We start from the raw sequence: 20,771 nt of genomic DNA on the forward strand, positions 1-20,771 counted from the left end.
TGTCCCAGCAAAATCAGACCCAGAGACCATGAAGGCATGTACATTAGACAAAGATACATATGAGGTACCTGAGAAGAAAAGTGAAACGGAATGTTCTTTGGAAAATAGTACAATGTCGATAGAAACATTGGATCCTATATTCGAGACCATACATATGGGAGAATTTGGGGGTAATAAACAAGGTTCTGCAATGTCTGGGGGAAGATTTAAAATTCCAAAGAAGAAAAGCCCAAATGAAGGACAACGGCAAGACAATGACAGTCCACCGACATGGTGTGCACCACCAGATGAAAACTCTGACAATTTACCCAACCCTAGTGAACAGCAAGCTGCTAATGAGGATCTATCCACGGGATGTGAGACGAGTGACGACAGCATCGCGCTTCCCATGCAAAAGGTGCAAGGTGACAGACCTCGCCTAGTGCGTACCGAGGCACTCGACGATCGCGGTGGGACCACTGACGACTGCGGTGGCGGCGCACCGCTTCCACCCTCGATGGCTCGAGCCTCTCCACTGGTTGGTGCATTCCTGCATGTTCCGACTCCAGAAGTGCAGCTTCAGGGAATCTCGGCTGCCTCCAGTGAACCTGTTGGGACTCCGGACGGGGAGCATCGACGGAAGGCAGACCGGACTCCAGATGGGGAGCAGCCAAGCGCCGACTCTGATTCGCGCACGCCAGACCTTGCTCCGGACGGGCGGTGTCGTGGCCTCGGTGATGGCACGCTCAGGGTGACGGCGGATGCCACGGCAACAGGGAATGGATCGCGTGGCAGTCCCACTGGGTAGGCAGTAGCAACCAGCACCGGCGGTCCAAGACGGGCACACCAATTCGCGCCATCGCCAGACGTTGATGCGAGCAACAATTCTCTCTCCAAGGCGACATGCTTCGACGTTTCTCTGCGGAGTCGCCCTTCCGGCACAGCAGGTGGCCGGAACCAGCGTGCACGGTCTCGGCCAACTTCCACATCTGGCACAGTCATCGCCTTGCATGATATTAGTGATGGTGCTACTTCGATGGCAACGACCCATCGGCTACAAGATGCCGTCCACCACAAACATAAAAAGAAAAAAGACTCCACCTTGTTCCTGGCATGCAGGGCGGATGGATTGGTGCGTAGGCGCAATCAGCGAGCTTTGCGCCACCTTCCACGCTCGCAACTGAACCGTACGCACACGCCGGATCCTCCACTGGTTCCCAAGGATGACTTCGTGGAGATGCCACGGATCATGCCCCTTCCATCGCCACCAGAACCAAACCACAGCCAAGGCAACACTAACAAAGATGTTGAATGTTATATTTGCACAAATGAAAAACCAAGCACTGCACGAAGTACAACAAATGGAAAAGTAGAGACTTCGGCAACAGCATCACCTCCAACAGTCCAAGGTGAACCAGTGTGACCCCAAATCTCCACAGCTGAACCGGCTTGAGGACCAGCCTATTCTTGAGGCGGTCACCCATTAGACTGGACTTATAACGCTGTTCATACGTTCAAAAAGTCAAACACTTCTGTATTATAACCTGTTGTTGTTTATTGTTCCAGATATCGTCTGATCGGACCACTGTTCAAGTTGTTTTTTTTCTCGCATTCATGTTTTGTTATGGTACAACCTTGTTAGTGTGACGCACCCGACATCGCCCCATGTAAATAGTTACGTCATATACACACGCTGTACACAACACACGCACACACTCTTAGATGCACTCACGACACAATTATATTTATAACCACGTAGGCACATATCTTTGTAAAAAGGGGGGATGTCATGATATTCAAACACACACATCATGATAGACACACCAACAGACAAATCAGAACACACAACACCACAACCAATCACAGAAAGATATAAAAGCACAAACACGACACCCGGTGGTCAGTATTAGCTGGAGAGGAGGACCAGGACAGACCTGCTACATGACACCCTCAGGGAGACAGCACGTGCAGAGTATCCAGAACGAACTGTAGATAAGAGTTAAAATAAAATAGAGTTGTACCACATACAACTGTGTTGGCTCATCTGTGCACCAGAGCACCCAACACCACACTGACAATGTACACAACCTCCTTCCACATCCTGCCTATGTCATTGGTATTTCCATGGACCACGACCACTGGATCCTCCCCCTCTGACTGTAGGTTCCTCTCAAGCTCTGAGCAAATGACCCGAACCCTGGCACAAGGCAGACAAAACATAGCCATCTGGACTCTTGCTCTTTTCTACAGAAATCGGTGTCAATCCCCTATACTATACTGTCCCCCATTATTATTACATTCCTCTGTGCTCCTCACTTGAATGGCTCCCTGTACCACAGTGACATGGTCAGTCAGCTCATGCATCCTGCAGCCCCCACTCTCATCCAAACAAGTTGAAAGAACCTCAAACCTGTTGGACAAACGCAGAGGCTGACATTCCTGCTCTCCTGCCCTCTGGGTCCCCTCCTCCCACCAGTCGCTGAAGGCCTCCAGTGTACCAGTAGACACCACGTATTCCCTCTCCAGGAACACCCAGCTGTGAATGTGGCCACAGAGGAGGGACACATATTCTGGCCAGATGACCTCCTCGACTAACTGCTGCTCAGACCTGCAAATGGGCAGGCCCAGGAACAAGCTTACCCTGTCTCCCTCTGCACGGGTATCCAAAGATCAGGACAATGGAGCTGGAGTGCAGCCAAAGCTTCAAAAAGCTAAAAAGGGGCTGCAACCTCCTCAAGGCTTCAGAAAATCCAGGCAACGTGGGAGTCTGGGAACCAGCATAACCGATGGTTACATGGAACTGATGCATGCAACACCCTCCATAACAAATACCCGATGATAAAATGGAGGATTCCCACATAGGGAGCCTCCCACTTGGGGCCCCTGCTGCTTCCAGGCAACAGATTTTTTTTTTAATATGTACTCAAGGAACAGAATCAATCAAAGCTGTGTATCTTTAACTTTGACAATACAGTTAACAAACCATTCACAGCTATGCTATTCACTTCAACTTTCTCATGTGATAGCTAGCTCTCCATTCTAACCTACTTTCTGGCTAAAGATTTATCAGTGACCTTCCTAATACAGTGGTGCGCAGCAGATTGACTGACGTCACTGGAGGCTTGGTGGAAGGATCCACTGGTATAGTTCGGCGATGTGATCAGTTTAACCATCACTGATGAGACCATGACTCTTGGTTACAGAGCCCTGGAGTGTTAGTATTTATTAGTCAGGTGTTGATCATCTCTGTAAAACTTCCTTCCACTCTCCATATCCTTGTCATTTTCTTCCTCACCACGCTGGAGCTCTGGTGCTCCCATAAGGGTAGCATGTCTCCCAAAATGATTTTTTGTAATCACTCTGAAGTTCCCTATTGTTTTTCTGTGCGGAAGGCTTTAAATGGCTCCAAATATAACAATCACTCTGTGACCCGATTTTAACTTTCTTGCACTGGCCAGTTTGCCTGTTCCAATTAAGAACTTTGAATTTAAAATTTAAAAACTTTAAAATAAAATGGCCTCAGTTTACATGACCAGAACAGAACGCAGTCCAGCACATTCAGTGGGTCACCCATCCAAAGGTTTAAGTCTGTCCCTAAGGGCAATGTTGCTTCACAGTGCCAGGGTCCCAGGTTCGATTCCTGGCTTGGGTCACTGTCTGTGCGGAGTCTGCACGTTCTCCCCATGTCTGCGTGGGTTTCCTCCGGGTGCTCCGGTTTCCTTCCACAAGTCCCGAAAGACACGCTGTTCAGTTAATTTGGACATTATAAATTTTCCCTCTGTGTACCCAAACAGGCGCCGGAATATGGCGACCACGGGATTTTCATAGTAACTTCATTGCAGTGTAATGTAAGCCTACTTGTGACAATAATGAAGATCATTGTTATTACCTAAAGGGTTACATTTGGGAACACTGATTCCCCTAGTGAAACCCCCACCCCACAAATTTAACACCCTTCACAAATGATGAGGTTTGTGGACTACTGGATATTGTTCCTCGGGCCTCATCATCATGAAGCCAGTCTGGAGGTAAGGTAAATAAATAAAGTAGAGTCACCAGGTGACCATAGAATGCTTTCCCCATTGAGGGGGAGAGCTAATGGTGGTTTGAGCTGAGGATCACCACACCTCAGGCGAGGGGCAAGCTTGAGAAGGCAGAGCCTTCATGAATAACCTCAGCCGGTATGGGACCCACGCGAGCTAAACTGGCCAAGGACTCCACGTTTGGGTGATTGCTAATGCAGAAGAATCCTTCTGGTGTACATTGGTGGGTGTCAGGAGCAAAATGCAATCTGGTGGTTCACGTGCGGGGGCCAGAAGGAAGATCTGAGATCAACCTTGGTCTTGGATATCAAAAGTCATGGATTTCAACCAGGAGAGAAGGCAATTGTGATAAATACTTAACTTTCACTTATGCAATATTTAGCACTGGTTTTCTCCTCGGCCCTATGTGGCCCAATCTAACGCCACTGCAGTTTAAAGCTGTTATAACCTGCCTACTTACCATTGGCTGGGGACTAATGACAATCCCACAATCCTGTGGGAGTATGAGCTTCCCCAATGAGGGAGGCGGAGAAACCATTAGTAAACTCCTAGTATAAATTAAGCTGGCCAGTTCAGGAACCAGCAGGAAGGAGTGTGCAGCAAGGGAAGTTGCTGCTGCTGTTATATATATATATGTTATTGTAAATAAATGTTATTACTTTGTATCCTTAAAACTCATGCTGGATTCTTCGTGGCCCTCACAAAACTGGCAACAAAAGTTAAAGTGAATAGCTGTCTACACTGCTGAAGCCACCTCCCTGGATTTTTGTTGGATACAGGTTGGAAGTTGTTTTCTATTATACCATGCATCTGTACGGACGTTTGGATGTTTTTGATGCTGCGCTGGAAAGCTGGAACCAGTACACACAACGGATGCGTTACTATTTCCGGGCAAACAATATCACCGAAAACGAGCGCCAGGTGGTCATATTGCTCACCGCCTGCGGCCCGCATATGTTTGGGGTAATTAGGAGCCTTACGTACCCAGCTGCGCCGGACACCAAAACGTTTGATGAACTTGTGAACATAGTGGGGCAACATTTTAACCCAACCCCGTCCACGATAGTCCAGCGTTACCAGTTTAATACCGCTGAGAGGACCCCTGGAGAATCCCTTGCCGATTTTCTAAACAGGCTACGCAGGATTGCGGAGTACTGTGACTATGGTGAGACCTTGTCAGAAATGTTACGTGACCGTTTGGTTTGCGGTATTAACAATGCGGCCACCCAGAGAAAGTTGTTAGCTGAGCCAACATTGACTTTTCAACAGGCCATTCAAATAGTATTGTCCCGAGAGAGTGCAGAACGAGGAATGCAGGAGCTACATGGAATGGGAGTGCATGCCTTGGGGCGCAACCCCTTCCATCCGAAAACATCCCCCCACACTCCTGCAGTACCTTGGGCGAGACAACGTCCGGACCGACGCCAGTGGCCGTCGGACATTCCTCCCCGAAGGAAGCCTTCTCCAGAACCAATGGATGAGGAGTCATGTCCATGTCAGACTTGTAGGCGCCGACCCCGTCGCGGATGGCGGTCCTGGGGGCACCAGAGGCACCGTCGTTCCGACCGAAACTGGGACCAGCCCAGGGGCCGTAACTGGGACCAGCCCAGGGGCCGGACCTTCCATGTGGATGAACCTGCGGCGACTACTCCTGAGGACGTGGAGACGGAGGATGACTGCCTGCAGCTGCATTGTGTGGCAGCTCCCCGTGTGGCCCCCATTAAGGTGACAGTACGGGTCAATGGCCACCCGCTTGAGAAGGAGTTGGACACTGGCGCAGCGAACATTCGACCGCATCAAGCAGGGTATACAGACCCTTACATTAACCGACTCACAGGCCAGGTTGGCCACCGACACGGGGGAACCACTGGACATTGCAGGAACTACAATGACCCCTGTTGTTTATGGACACCAGGAGGGGCGTTTCCCACTTATCGTGGTGTGCGGCCATGGGCCCAGCCTGTTGGGTCGGGACTGGTTGCGCTATTTGCGGTTGCAATGGCAGCACATCCTCCAAACAGTTTCTGAAGGGTTGACTGAGGTGCTAGGACGATACCCAGATGTATTCCAGCCTGGTTTGGGGAAAATAAAAGGGGCCGTAGCCCGTATCCAAGTCGAACCAGGAGCCACGCCGAGCTATTTCCGGGCGCGCCCGGTGCCTTACGCCTTGCTCGAGAAGGTAGAAGGGGAGCTCACTCGTTTGGAGAGTTTGGGTATTATCAGGCCCGTCCGTTTTGCTGACTGGGCAGCACGAATTGTACCTGTAATGAAGCCAGATGCCACAGTTCGCTTGTGTGGCGACTATAAATTTACAGTGAATACGGCTTCCCGACACGACCCATATGCAATGCCTCGCATAGAGGATCTCTACGCGAAACTTGCAGGCGGACTCTCATTCACAAAATTAGATATGAGTCACGCCTACCTGCAGTTGGAGCTGGACCCTGCCTCCCGACCATATGTAACGATTAATACACACCGGGGCCTGTATGAATATACACGGTTGCCCTTTGGAGTATCCTCTGCCTGCGCAATTTTTCAACGTGTTATGGAGGGCATTTTGAGAGGTTTACCACGTGTTGCTGTCTACTTAGATGACGTTTTGATTACAGGGACGTCGGAGCAGGAACATTTGGAAAATCTGGAGGCTGTCCTTAGACGCCTTTCGGAGGCTGGAGTCCGTTTACGTCGCACAAAGTGCGTATTTCAGGCAAAGGAAGTAGTCTACCTAGGTTATCGGGTGGACCGCGAAGGTTTGCACCCCGTCGCAGAGAAGGTGCGTGCAATTCAACATGCCTCCGCCCCGACTGACACTTCGCATCTTCGTTCTTTTCTCGGTCTCGTAAACTATTACGGGAAGTTCCTCCCCAATCTGGCAACTACGCTGGCCCCTTTGCACCTTCTGCTAAAGAAAAATCACACCTGGGTTTGGGGACAGCCGCAAGAAACCGCTTTCTGGCGGGTAAAGCAACAATTGTCGTCGTCTGGGTTACTAACCCACTATGATCCTGGAAAGCCTTTGCTCGTCACATGTGATGCATCCCCGTATGGTATTGGGGCCGTCCTGTCCCACAAGATGGAGAATGGGGCCGAGCGACCGATAGCTTTCGCCTCCCGCACATTGACTGCAGCGGAGAAAAAGTACGCGCAGATCGAGAAGGAGGGCCTGGCAGTGGTTTTTGCAGTGAAACGCTTCCACCAGTACGTGTATGGCCGCCATTTCACTATCGTGACTGATCATAAGCCTCTGCTGGGACTTTTCATAGAGGATAAGCCAATACCGCCCCTTGCTTCCGCACGGATCCAGCGCTGGGCTTTGTTGCTTGCTGCGTACGAGTATTCTCTGGAGCACAAACCAGGTACGCAGATAGCAAATGCCGACGCACTGAGCCGATTGCCTTTATCGACCGGCCCCATGTCGACCCCCACGACCGGTGAGGTGGTTGCAACCCTAAATTTTATGGACACCTTGCCTGTCACGGCATCACAGATCCGTGAGTGGACCCAGACGGAACCAATCCTGTCAAAGGTTCGGCACATAGTCCTGTATGGTGGGCAGCATAGACAGCTCCCAGGCGAGTTGCGGGCATTTTCCTCCAAGCTGTCAGAATTCAGCGTGGAAGATGGCATCCTCTTGTGGGGGACGTGTGTGATTGTCCCGGAAAAAGGCCAGGAGCAGATACTAACAGATTTGCACAATGGGCATCCAGGTGTGACCAAAATGAAAATGTTGGCCCGGAGTTATGTCTGGTGGCCAGGCCTCAACACCGACATTGAGAAGGTGGTCCAAAACTGCTCCATTTGCCAGGAGCATCAGAAGCTTCTGCCGGCCGCGCCCCTACAACACTGGGAATGGCCAGGGTGGCCTTGGGCACGCTTGCGTGCAGATTTCGCAGGCCCTTTTCAAGGATCCATGTTCCTTCTATTAATTGACGCCCAGTCTAAATGGCTAGAGGTGCATAAGATGCAGGGGACAACATCCTGTGCAACAATTGAAAAGATGCATTTGTCGTTTAGTACGCATGGCCTCCCCGAGGTGCTGGTCACGGATAATGGCACTCCATTCACGAGTGAGCAGTTTGCGAGGTTCACGAAGATGAACGGCATACGCCATATCCGCACTGCCCCTTACCACCCGGCTTCAAATGGGTTGGCAGAGCGCGCAGTGCAGACATTCAAAAGAGGCCTAAAGAAGTAGTCTTCCGGATCAATGGACACGAGACTGGCTCGCTTTTTGTTTACGTATAGGATCACCCCCCATGGGGTGACTGGGGTAGCTCCCGCAGAACTCCTAATGGGCCAGAGACTTCGCACCCGCCTTAGTATGGTTTTCCCGGACATTGGCGCAAAAGTACGCCGCACACAAGAACGGCAGGGACAGGGATTTTCTCGGCATCGGCCGATTCGGCAGTTTGCGTCCGGTGACCCAGTGTTCGTTCGGAATTTTGCTGGTGGTGCCCAATGGGTTCCTGGTGTAATCTTTCGCCAAACGGGCCCTATATCTTACCAGGTGCAAGCCCAGGGTTGTCTCCAGTGCAAACATGTAGACCACGTTCGGTCCAGAAGACTATCCCTTCAAAAGATTCCCCGCCCCCGGAGCTCATTTCTACAGCCGCAGAGACCAGAGGCAAGGGAAGGTAGTCCTCACAATCTTCCACTGGTGCCTCATTCGAAGCCTGCGCAGGTCGTTACGGAACCGAATGGAGATAGAGACGCTGACATGACGGAGGCAGGAGACTCTGACTCCGAGATGGAGACACAGGATGTATCAGAGGGGGAATCCTCGGGTCCACGGGCCGTGGATGTACAACCGTTGCGCCGTTCATCACGGAAGCGCCGGTCTCCATCTCGTTACATGCCGCCTGATCCAGCGCCGCGTGCAAATGGTGTCCGGCCTGCGGCCAAATGAGTCCGACGCCCTCCTTCGCCAGGGTCTTCGGTGGATTCCTTGGACTTTGGGGGGAGGGATGTTATAACCTGCCTACTTACCATTGGCTGGGGACTAATGACAATCCCACAATCCTGTGGGAGTATGAGCTTCCCCAATGAGGGGGGCGGAGAAACCATTAGTAAACTCCTAGTATAAATAAAGCTGGCCAGTTCAGGAACCAGCAGGAAGGAGTGTGCAGCAAGGGAAGTTGCTGCTGCTGTTATATATATATGTTATTGTAAATAAATGTTATTACTTTGTATCCTTAAAACTCATGCTGGATTCTTCGTGGCCCTCACAAAAAAAGCACTGCTTGAAAATATGGAGTCAACTCTGCGACATGCCTCTGTACATTGCACATACATCTTAATACCACATTCTAGGGATAATTCAGGGATAGGCAGAGAATGAAAATGTCAGCACCACATAACCACAACCATCCACAAGCTTTTATATGCAACAGCGAGATCAGTGACCAAGGTGTGGGGTGCTTGATGTGAGCAAAATCTTGGGAGAATGTTTTGGGCCAGGACTGAAGGGGAACAGCTCACTGTGTCTTTTATTTTCAGTTAGCACTGCTAAACCAACTGAAAATGAACTATTTCCAAAAGAAATCCTCAGGCTTTGGACTATACCTGAACCAAATTCACGATAAAAGTTTCCAATTTTTTTGTCCACGCGTATTTATTCAAACTAAAAACACTTTAAACATAGTCAATTATATTTCTACACATTGTCCTCAACATTTAAAAAATAACTAATACCTATTAATAATCGATATTTATCTGCAAAACTAATAAATAATTTTGTGTAAATCTGGATGCAATTATCTCAGACCAATAAGTACATAGGTAAATCTCAATACCTCAAAGAGTTGGGGGTTGATTGCAAGGGCTCTGTGAAAGTCATGGACACAACTACGTTCATGGAGCTTCATTCTGCACAATCCTCGCTGATAATAAGCTTTAGCAAACTTTGGGTACAATTTCAGTGCATTATTAAACGAATCAACTGCCTGGAAAATATCAATCAAGAAGTACTCAAAGTAATGAGAAGATCATCAACATGTATATATCAAAGTAAGGAATAATATTCTCACCTCTCTCAGTTTATTCTGTTCAATATAGCAAAGACCCATGTGATAATACAATTCTGCACGGCCTTTTAATTTGCTTGCAACTTTTATGTCAGGGACTTCAAGTTCCAGATCCAAAACGTTCTGAAAGCTGATCACTGCATCCTATATTGTGAAGAGAGGATTTGAGATGTAACATAAACCTTCAGATTATAAGGCTTGATGCTCAAACTGAACATTTGTTTGCAGTGAGATAAGGGGAAGGGGTGTAGAAAGATGTTGAGGGAGAAGAAAGGACAGATTAACGCAAGATGGGGAACAAAAGAAAAAATGGTGCCAAAAACACAATGGAATCTGATGAGCACCAACCGGCCAATATTTTCACAATGCAAACTTTAAACATAGGTAAAGGGTTACAAAAATGATTTGCTATCTTTCGAACCTCATTCAATTAGATCACACTGGGGAGGGGCGGGGGGGGGGTCTATGTAAACAAGTACTTAGACCTGTATTTTCACCCTGGCACGAGAGTACGATTGGCGGGATCGGAAGTAGATGCGGAATCCGCTTCCACCCACAATCAGCTTTACAAGTCAATTTCCAGCGGGCTGTCAATGAACTGCTGGCCAGCATGATGTGCACGCTGAAAGAGGTTCAGCGCCTTTGGCAGGGGTGGATAGAGGGCAGGTACCAGTAACAGGAAGGGTGCAGGCAAAGCACCCTTTGGACTGGAGTATAAGGACGCAGAAGTTATGCTGCATTTTTATAAAACCCTGGTTGGACCCCACTTGGAGAACTGTGCACCACACCTTAAGCATATTTTGGCCTTGGAGGGAGTGCAACATAGGTTTACAAGTCAAACCTGGACTTCAGGGGTTAAGTTATGAGGAGAGATTATACAAATTAGGCCTGTTTTCGCTAGAATTTATTAAGATTAAGGGGTGATCTGATTGAAGTCATCAAGATATTAACAGGAAAAGACATGGAAGATAAAGATAAACTGTTTCCACTGGTTGGAGAGTCTAGAACTAGGGGGCATCATCTAAAATGTAGGGCCAGACGATTCAGGAGAAATATTAGGAAGCAGTTCTACACACAAAGGGTGGTAGACGTTTAGAACTCTCTTCCACAAATGGCAATTGATGGTAGATGGTAGATCAGTTGTTAATTTTAAATCTGAGACTTCCGGGTGCGGCTATGCCAAGGTAGGTCGCACGTTCGGCAGCTCCCGCTGGAACGGACTTTTGGGCTCTCCAGAGGGGCCCCAACAGCAATTGTTTGACGGCTTCCAGTGTGGGAAGGTGACAGCAAGGTCCCCCCAACATTATATGGATTGGACCAGGAGTGGAGCGGTTAAAAAAGTGAGCTTGGAGCAGCGAAAGGTGGGAGGGAGGAAAAGCAAGATGGCGGCGGGTGGAGACCAAGCAGCGTGGGCGCAGTGGTCGCAGGAGCAGCAGGAGTTTCTTAAACGCTGCTTTGAGGAGCTGAAGACAGAAATGCTGCCGCCAATGAAGGCGGCGATTGAGAAGCTTGTGGAGACCCAGAAGGCCCAAGGGGCGGCGATCCGGGAGGTGTGGCAAAAAGCATCAGAGAAAGAGGATGAGATCTTGGGCCTGGCAGTGAAGGTGGATGTGCACGAGGCGCTGCACAAGAGGTGGGCAGAAAAATTCGAGGACCTGGAGAATAGGTCGAGGAGGAAGAATCTTCGGATTCTGGGTCTCCCTGAAGGAGTGGAGGGGCCCGATGCCGGGGCATATATGAGCACGATGCTCAATTCGCTGATGGGCGCGGGAGCTTTCCCGAGGCCCCTGGAGCTAGATGAGGCTCATCGGGTCCTGGCAAGGAGACCTAATGCCAATGAGCTGCCAAGGGCTGTAGTGGTGAGGTTCCACCGCTTTATGGACAGAGAGTGTGTCCTGAGATGGGTCAAAAAAGAGCGGAGTAGCAGGTGGGAGAACACGGAGATCTAAATTTACCAGGACTGGGGTGCGGAGGTGGCTAAGAAGAGGGCTGGTTTTAACCGGGCTAAGGCGGTGCTCCATCGGAAGGGGGTGAAGTTCGGGATGCTGAAGCCAGCGCGATTGTGGGTCACGTTCCAAGATTGGCACCACTATTTTGAAACGCCATATGAGGCATGGAACTTTATACAAACTGAAAAGCTGGACTCAAATTGAGGGTTGGTCGTGGGGGGATGTTTACTGTGTTTATTGCATTTGGGGAATGTTCTCTGGGTTTGAGTGCTGGGTGGGGATGGGTGAATGGATTTGGTGTGGGGGCTATGGGAGAGTGTGGGCGTCGGTGTTGGAGGGGCAGGGCCTCACGGAGGAAGAGGGGGAGTGGAGGCCCGGGGATGGGGAGTTGGGGTAAGGCCGCAAAAAGGAGCTGCGCCAGAGGGGGCGGGGCCGGCTCAGGAAAGCGCGGGCTTTTTCCCACGGTAGGGAAGGATGGGGGTGGGGCCGGGGGGGGGGGGGGGGGCGGAGGCGGTGCTGGAGAGGAGCGCACACTGACTGCCAAGGGATGGGGGGAATTCTCACACTGGGGGGTCGATGGAATGGCGGGAGAGGCTGGGGTCAGCAGGAGTCATGGAGTGTCATGGGGGGAGCAAAATGGCTAGATGTGGATCTAGCGGGGGGAGGGGAGAGGGGGGGAACAGGGTTGCTGCTGCATTGGCCAAAAGGGAGCTGGAAGTAGGAGAGGTAGTCGGGGCGGGGGTCTGCCGTCTGGGGGACTGGAGGGTGCGGGAGGCGTGGGCACGTGGCTGGCCTAGAAAAGGACATCATAGAACATCATAGAATTTACAGTGCAGAAGGAGGCCATTTGGCCCGTCGAGTCTGCACCGGCTCTTGGAAAGAGCACCCTGCCCAAGGTCAACACCGCCACCCTATCCCCAGTAACCCCACCCAACACTAAGGGCAATTTTGGACACTAAGGGCAATTTAGCATGGCCAATCCACCTAACCTGCACATCTTTGGACTGTGGGAGGAAACTGGAGCACCCGGAGGAAACCCACGCACACACGGGGAGGATGTGCAGACTCCGCACAGACAGTGACCCAAGCCAGAATCGAACCTGGGACCCTGGAGCTGTGAAGCAATTGTGCTTTCCACAATGCTACCATGCTGCCTAGGAGATGGCTAGTCGACGGGGGGGGGGGGGGGGGGGGGGCGAGTAACCCCCCCCAATCCGGCTGATAACTTGGAATGTGAGGGGCCTGAACGGGCCGGTCAAGAGGGCCCGGGTGTTCGCGCACTTAAAGGGACTGAAGGCAGACATGGTTATGCTCCAGGAGACACATCTGAAGGTGGCAGATCAGGTTAGGCTGAGAAAGGGATGGGTAGGGCAGGTCTTTCATTCAGGACTGGATGCGAAGAACAGAGGGGTTGCAATACTGGTGGGGAAGTGGGTGTCGTTTGAGGCAATGAATACTGTAGTGGATAATGGAGGTCGATATGTGATGGTGAGCGGTAGGGTTGCAGGGGGTGCGGGTGGTACTGGTGAACGTATATGCCCCGAATTGGGATGATGCCGGATTTATGAAACGCATGCTGGGTCAGATTCCGGATCTGGAGGTAGGAAGTTTGTTAATGGGGGGGGGAATTCAACACGGTGCTGGACCCAGCACTGGACCGGTCTAGGTCCAGGACGGGTAAGGTGCTCAGGGGGTTTATGGACCAGATGGGGGGAGTGGATCCATGGAGGTTTGTCAGGCCGCTGGCCAGGGAATTTTCTTTCTTTTCCCACGTCCATAGAGCCTACTCCCAGATAAATTTTTTCATTTTGAGTAGGGCGCTAATCCCGAAAGCGGAGGGAACGGAATATTCGGCCATAGCCATCTCGGACCACGCCCCGCACTGGGCGGAGCTGGAGTTGGGGGAGGAGAGGGACCAGCGCCCGCTGTGGCGCCTTGATGTGGGACTATTGGCGGATGAGGAGGTGTGCGGGCGGGTGCGGGGGTGCATTGAAAGATATTTGGAGGCCAACGACAACGGGGAGGTGCAGGCGGGGGTAGTCTTGGAGGCGCTGAAGGCGGTGGTCAGGGGAGACCTAATCTCCATTTGGGCCCACAGGGAGAAGAGAGAGGGGAGTTGAGGGAGAGGTTGGTGGGGGAGATTTTAAGGGTGGACAGGAGGTATGCAGAGGCCTCCGAGGAGGGGCTACTCAGGGAGCAACGGAACCTCCAGACGGAGTTCGACCTGTTGACCACAGGGAAAGCAGAGGCACAGTGGAGGAAAGCGCAGGGGGCGTTGTATGAGTATAGGGGGAAGGCGAGTCGGATGCTGGCACACCAACTTCGTAAGAGGGAGGCAGCGAGGGAGATTGGTGGAGTTAATGGTAGAGGGGGGAATACGGTGCGGAGTGCAGTGAGGATAAACAAGGTATTTAGGGACTTCAATGGGGATCTGTACAGGTCTGAGCCCCCAGCGGGGAGGAGGGGATGCAACGATTCTTAGATCAGCTGAGGTCCCCGAGGGTGGAGGAGGAGGAGGTGGTTGGTTTGGGGGCACCGATTGAGCTGGAGGAGCTGGTTAAAGGATTGGGGAGCATGCAGGCGGGGAAGGCCCCGGGGCCGGATGGGTTCCTGGTTGAATTCTACAGAAAATACGTGGACCTGCTGGGCCCGTTGCTAGTGAGGACTTTTAATAAGGCGAGGGAGGGGGGGACCTTGCCGCCAACAATGTCTAGGGCGCTGATTTCTTTGATCCTGAAGCGGGACAAGGATCCACTGCAATGTGGGTTGTATAGACCGATCTCGCTCCTCAATGTTGATGCTAAGTTGCTGGCAAAGGTGCTGGCTATGAGAATTGAGGACTGTGTCCCGGGGGTGATTCATGAGGACCAGACGGGATTTGTGAAGGGTAGGCAATTAAATACAAATGTGCGGCGGCTCCTCAATGTGATTATGATGTCCCCGGTGGAGGGGGAAGCGGAGGTAGTGGAAGCTATGGACGCGGAGAAGGCCTTTGACCGGGTGGAGTGGGAGTATCTTTGGGAAGTGCTGCGGAGGTTTGGGTTCGGGGAGGGGATCATCAGCTGGGTCAGGCTGCTATATAGAGCCCCGGTGGCGAGTGTGGCTACGGATCAGCGGAGGTCGGAGTACTTTGGGCTGTACCGGGGGACGAGGCAGGGTTGCCCCCTATCCCCCTTGTTGTTTGCACTGGCAATTGAGCCTCTGGCCATGGCACTAAGGGAGTCCAGGATATGGAGGGGACTGGTCCGGGGGGGGGAGAGGAACACCGGGTGTCGTTGTATGCTGACGACCTGTTGCTGTATGTGGCAGATCCAGTGGAGGGGATGGCGGAGGTCATGCGGATCCTAAGGGAGTTTGGGGACTTTTCGGGGTATAAACTCAACGTAGGGAAGAGTGAGCTCTTTGTGGTGCATTCAGGGGACCAGGGAAGGGGGATAGACGAGCTGCCGCTGAAGAGGGCGGAAAGGAGCTTTTGGTACCTCGGGATCCAAGTAGCTAGGAGTTGGGGGGCCCTGCACAAGCTCAATTTGACGTGGTTGGTGGAGCAGATGGAGGAGGATTTTAAAACATGGGACATGCTGCCACTCTCACTAGCGGGTAGGGTGCAGTCGGTCAAAATGATGGTCCTCCTGAGGTTTCTCTTTGGGTAAGTAGGAGCATCATGGGTTTTGTGTGGGCGAATAAGACCCCAAGGGTGAAGAGAGTGTTTCTGGAGCGTAGCAGGGACAGGGGGGGGCTGGCACTGCCAAATTTGTGCGGCTATTATTGGGCAGCCAATGTGGCGATGATCTGTAAGTGAGTAATGGAGGGAGAGGGGGCGGCGTGGAAGAGGTTAGAGATGGCGTCCTGTGTAGGCACGAGCCTGAGGGCGCTGGCGACGGCACCGCTGCCGCTCTCGCCAACAAGGTACACCACGAGTCCGGTGGTGGCGGCGACGTTGAAGATCTGGGGGCAGTGGAGGCGACACAGGGGCGAGGTGGGAGCCTCGGTTTGGTCCCCGATTTGGGAGAAGCATCAGTTCATCCCGGGAAGGATGGATGGGGGGTTTCGGACTGGCATCGGGCAGGGATTAGAAGAATGGGGGACCTGTTCATCGATGGGACGTTTGCGAGCCTAGGGGCGTTGGAGGAGAAGTTTGGGTTACCCCCGGGAAACGCTTTCAGGTACATGCAAGTGAGGGCGTTTGTGAGGTGGCAGGTGAGGGAATTCCCGCTGCTCCCGGCACAGGGGATTCAGGACAGGGTGATTTCGGGTGTATGGGTTGGGGAAGGCAAGGTTTCGGCGATTTACCAGGAGCTGAAGGAAGAGGAGGAGGCCTCGGTGGAGGAGTTAAAGGGCAAGTGGGAGGAGGAGCTGGGGGAGGAGATAGATGAGAGTCTGTGGGCCGATGCCCTGAGTAGGGTTAATTCTTCCTCCACTTGCGCCAGGCTCAGCCTAATACAGTTCAAAGTTACTCACAGACCGCATATGACAGGGGCGAGGTTGAGTAGGTTCTTTGGGGTGGAGGACAGATGTGGGTGGTGCTCGGGAAGCCCGGCAAATCACGTCCATATGTTCTGGTCATGCCCAGCACTGGATGGGTTTTGGAGGGGTTTTGCGAGGGCTATGTCCAAGGTGGTGAAAGCCCGGGTCAAGCCGAGCTGGGGGGTTGGCATTATTTGGGGTAACGGACGAGCCGGGAGTGCAGGAGGCGAAAGAGGCCGGTATTCTGGCCTTTGCGTCCCTGGTAGCCCGGCGGAGGATTTTGCTATTATGGAAAGATGCAAAGCCCCCTAGTGTGGAAGCTTGGATCAATGACATGGCAGGGTTCATCAAACTGGAGAAGATAAAGTTTGCCTTACGAGGATCTGTGCAGGGGTTCCTCAGGCGGTGGCAACCTTTCCTAGACTATCTCGCGGAGCGCTAGGAGGAGGTCAGCAGCAGCCCAGGGGCGGGGGGGGGGGGGGGGGGGGGCTTCTTTTGGAGGGGGGGCGTTTGGGTGGGGGGGGGAGGGAGGGGGGGTCTTTTGAGAGGGGGGGGCGTTTGGGAAGCTGCTGTGAGCAATATAACCCTCAGGAAGCTGCTGTGAGCAGTATAACCCTCCTCAGGAAGCTGCTGTGAAATATAATGCTCCTCAGGAAGCTGCTGTGAGCAATATAACCCTCCTCAGGAAGCTGCTGTGAGCAATATAACCCTCCTCAGGAAGCTGCTGTGAAATATAATGCTCCTCAGGAAGCTGCTGTGAGCAATATAACCCTCCTCAGGAACCTGATGTGAGCAATATAATGCTCCTCAGGAAGCTGCTGTGAGCAATATAACCCTCCTCTGGAAGCTGCTGTGAGCAATATAACCCTCCTCAGGAAGCTGCTGTGATTAATATAACCCTCCTCAGGAAGCTGCTGTGAGTAGTATAACCCTCCTCAGGAAGCTGCTGTGAGCAATATAACCCTCCTCAGGAAGCTGCTGTGAGTAATATAACCCTCCTCAGGAAGCTGCTGTGAGCAATTTAACCCTCCTCAGGAAGCTGCTGTGAGCAATATAATGCTCCTCAGGAAGCTGCTGTGAGCAATATAACCCTCCTCAGGAAGCTGCTGTGAGCATTATAACCCTCCTCAGGAAGCTGCTGTGAGCAATATAACCCTCCTCAGGAAGCTGCTGTGAGTAATATAACCCTCCTCAGGAAGCTGCTGTGAGCAATATAACCCTCCTCAGGAAGCTGCTGTGAGCAATATAACCCTCAGGAAGCTGCTGTGAGTAATATAACCCTCCTCAGGAAGCTGCTGTGAGCAATATAATCCGCCTCAGGAAGCTGTTGTGAGCAATATAACCCTCCTCAGGAAGCTGCTGTGAGCAATATAACCCTCCTAAGGAAGCTGCTGTGAGTAATATAACCCTCCTCAGGAAACTGCTGTGAGCAATATAACCCTCCTCAGGAAGCTGCTGTGAGTAATATAACGCTGCTCAGGAAGCTGCTGTGAGCAATATAACCCTTCTCAGGAAGCTGCTGTGAGTAATATAACCCTCTTCAGGAAGCTGCTGTGAGTAATATAACCCTCCTTGGGAAGCTGCTGTGAGCAGTATAACTCTCCTCAGGAAGCTGCTGTGAGTAATATAACCCTCCTCAGGAAGCTGCTGTGAGCAATATAACCCTCCTCAGGAAGCTGCTGTGAGCAATATAACCCTCCTCAGGAAGCTGCTGTGAACAATATAACCCTCCTCGGGAAGCTGCTGTGAGCAATATAACCCTCCTCAGGAAGCTGCTGTGAGCAATATAACCCTTCTCAGGAAGCTGCTGTGAGTAATATAACCCTCTTCAGGAAGCTGCTGTGAGTAATATAACCCTCCTTGGGAAGCTGCTGTGAGCAATATAACCCTCCTCAGGAAGCTGCTGTGAGTAATATAACCCTCCTCGGGAAGCTGCTGTGAGCAATATAACCCTCCTCAGGAAGCTGCTGTGAGCAATATAACCCTCCTCAGGAAGCTGCTGTGAGCAATATAACCCTCCTCAGGAAGCTGCTGTGTGCAATATAACCCTCCTCAGGAAGCTGCTGTGAGCAATATAACCCTCCTCAGGAAGCTGCTGTGATTAATAAAACCCTCCTCAGGAAGCCGCTGTGAGTAATATAACCCTCCTCAGGAAGCTGCTGTGAGCAATATAACTCTCCTCAGGAAGCTGCTGAGATGTAATATAACCCTCCTTGGGAAGCTGCTGTGAGCAATATAACCCTCCTCAGGAAGCTGCTGTGAGTAATATAACCCTCCTCGGGAAGCTGCTGTGAGCAATATAAGCCTCCTCAGGAAGCTGCTGTGAGCAATATAACCCTCCTCAGGAAGCTGCTGTGAGTAATATAACCCTCCTCAGGAAGCTGCTGTGAGCAATATAACCCTCCTCAGGAAGCTGCTGTGAGCAATATAACCCTCCTCAGGAAGCTGCTGTGAGCAATATAACCCTCCTCGGGAAGCTGCTGTGAGCAATATAACCCTCAGGAAGCTGCTGTGAGTAATATAACCCTCCTCAGGAAGCTGCTGTGAGCAATATAACTCTCCTCAGGAAGCTGCTGTGAGTAGCATAACCCTCCTCGGGAAGCTGCTGTGAGCAATATAACCCTCCTCAGGAAGCTGCTGTGAGCAATATAACCCTCCTCAGGAAGCTGCTGTGATCAATATAACCCTCCTCAGGAAGCTGCTGTGAGCAATATAACCCTCCTCAGGAAGCTGCTGTGAGCAATATAACCCTCCTCAGGAAGCTGCTGTGATCAATATAACCCTCCTCAGGAAGCTGCTGTGAGCAATATAACCCTCCTCAGGAAGCTGCTGTGTGCAATATAACTATCCTCAGGAAGCTGCTGTGAGTAATATAACCCTCCTCAGGAAGCTGCTGTGAGCAATATAACCCTCCTCAGGAAGCTGCTGTGATTAATAAAACCCTCCTCAGGAAGCCGCTGTGAGTAATATAACCCTCCTCAGGAAGCTGCTGTGAGCAATATAACCCTCCTCAGGAAGCTGCTGTGAGTAATATAACCCTCCTCAGGAAGCTGCTGTGAGCAATATAACCCTCCTCAGGAAGCTGCTGTGAGCAATATAACCCTCCTCGGGAAGCTGCTGTGAGTAATATAACCCTCCTCAGGAAGCTGCTGTGAGCAATATAACCCTCCTCGGGAAGCTGCTGTGAGCAATATAACCCTCAGGAAGCTGCTGTGAGTAGTATAACCCTCCTCAGGAAGCTGCTGTGAACAATATAACCCTCCTCGGGAAGCTGCTGTGAGCAATATAACCCTCCTCAGGAAGCTGCTGTGAGCAATATAACCCTTCTCAGGAAGCTGCTGTGAGTAATATAACCCTCTTCAGGAAGCTGCTGTGAGTAATATTACCCTCAGGAAGCTGCTGTGAGTAGTATAACCCTCCTCAGGAAGCTGCTGTGAGCAATATAACCCTCCTCAGGAAGCTGCTGTGAACAATATAACCCTCCTCGGGAAGCTGCTGTGAGCAATATAACCCTCCTCAGGAAGCTGCTGTGAGCAATATAACCCTCAGGAAGCTGCTGTGAGTAATATAACCCTCCTCAGGAAGCTGCTGTGAGCAATATAACCCTCCTCAGGAAGCTGCTGTGAGCAATATAACCCTCCTCAGGAAGCTGCTGTGAGCAATATAACCCTCCTCAGGAAGCTGCTGTGAGCAATATAACCCTCCTCGGGAAGCTGCTGTGAGCAATATAACCCTCAGGAAGCTGCTGTGAGTAATATAACCCTCCTCAGGAAGCTGCTGTGAGCAATATAACTCTCCTCAGGAAGCTGCTGTGAGTAGCATAACCCTCCTCGGGAAGCTGCTGTGAGCAATATAACCCTCCTCAGGAAGCTGCTGTGAGCAATATAACCCTCCTCAGGAAGCTGCTGTGAGCAATATAACCCTCCTCAGGAAGCTGCTGTGAGTAGCATAACCCTCCTCGGGAAGCTGCTGTGAGCAATATAACCCTCCTCAGGAAGCTGCTGTGAACAATATAACCCTCCTCGGGAAGCTACTGTGAGCAATATAACCCTCCTCAGGAAGCTGCTGTGAACAATATAACCCTCCTCAGGAAGCTGCTGTGAGTAATATAACCCTCCTCAGGAAGCTGCTGTGAGTAATATAACCCTCCTCAGGAAGCTGCTGTGAGCAATATAACCCTCCTCAGGAAGATGCTGTGAGTAATATAACCCTCCTCAGGAAGCTGCTGTGAGCAATATAACCCTACTCAGGAAGCTGCTGTGAGCAATATAACCCTCCTCAGGAAGATGCTGTGAGTAATATAACCCTCC

At 51.4% G+C, this 20,771-nt stretch overlaps 1 protein-coding gene across 1 annotated transcript in view; it reads right to left on the reverse strand.

The window, feature by feature from the left end:
* ttc6 (tetratricopeptide repeat domain 6) overlaps positions 1 to 20,771 on the reverse strand; it is a 554,053-nt gene that overhangs the window by 164,892 nt on the left and 368,390 nt on the right. Inside the window, exons 22-23 of the mRNA XM_072488749.1 lie at positions 10,052 to 10,192; positions 9,818 to 9,967 (exon numbers count right to left, since the gene is read on the reverse strand). Coding sequence (XP_072344850.1) covers positions 9,818 to 9,967; positions 10,052 to 10,192 — 291 coding nt within the window. The remainder of the gene's footprint in view (positions 1 to 9,817; positions 9,968 to 10,051; positions 10,193 to 20,771) is intronic.

This window comes from Scyliorhinus torazame, chromosome 2 (genome assembly GCF_047496885.1).
Source record: "Scyliorhinus torazame isolate Kashiwa2021f chromosome 2, sScyTor2.1, whole genome shotgun sequence".
Classification (NCBI taxonomy): Eukaryota; Metazoa; Chordata; class Chondrichthyes; order Carcharhiniformes; family Scyliorhinidae; genus Scyliorhinus; species Scyliorhinus torazame.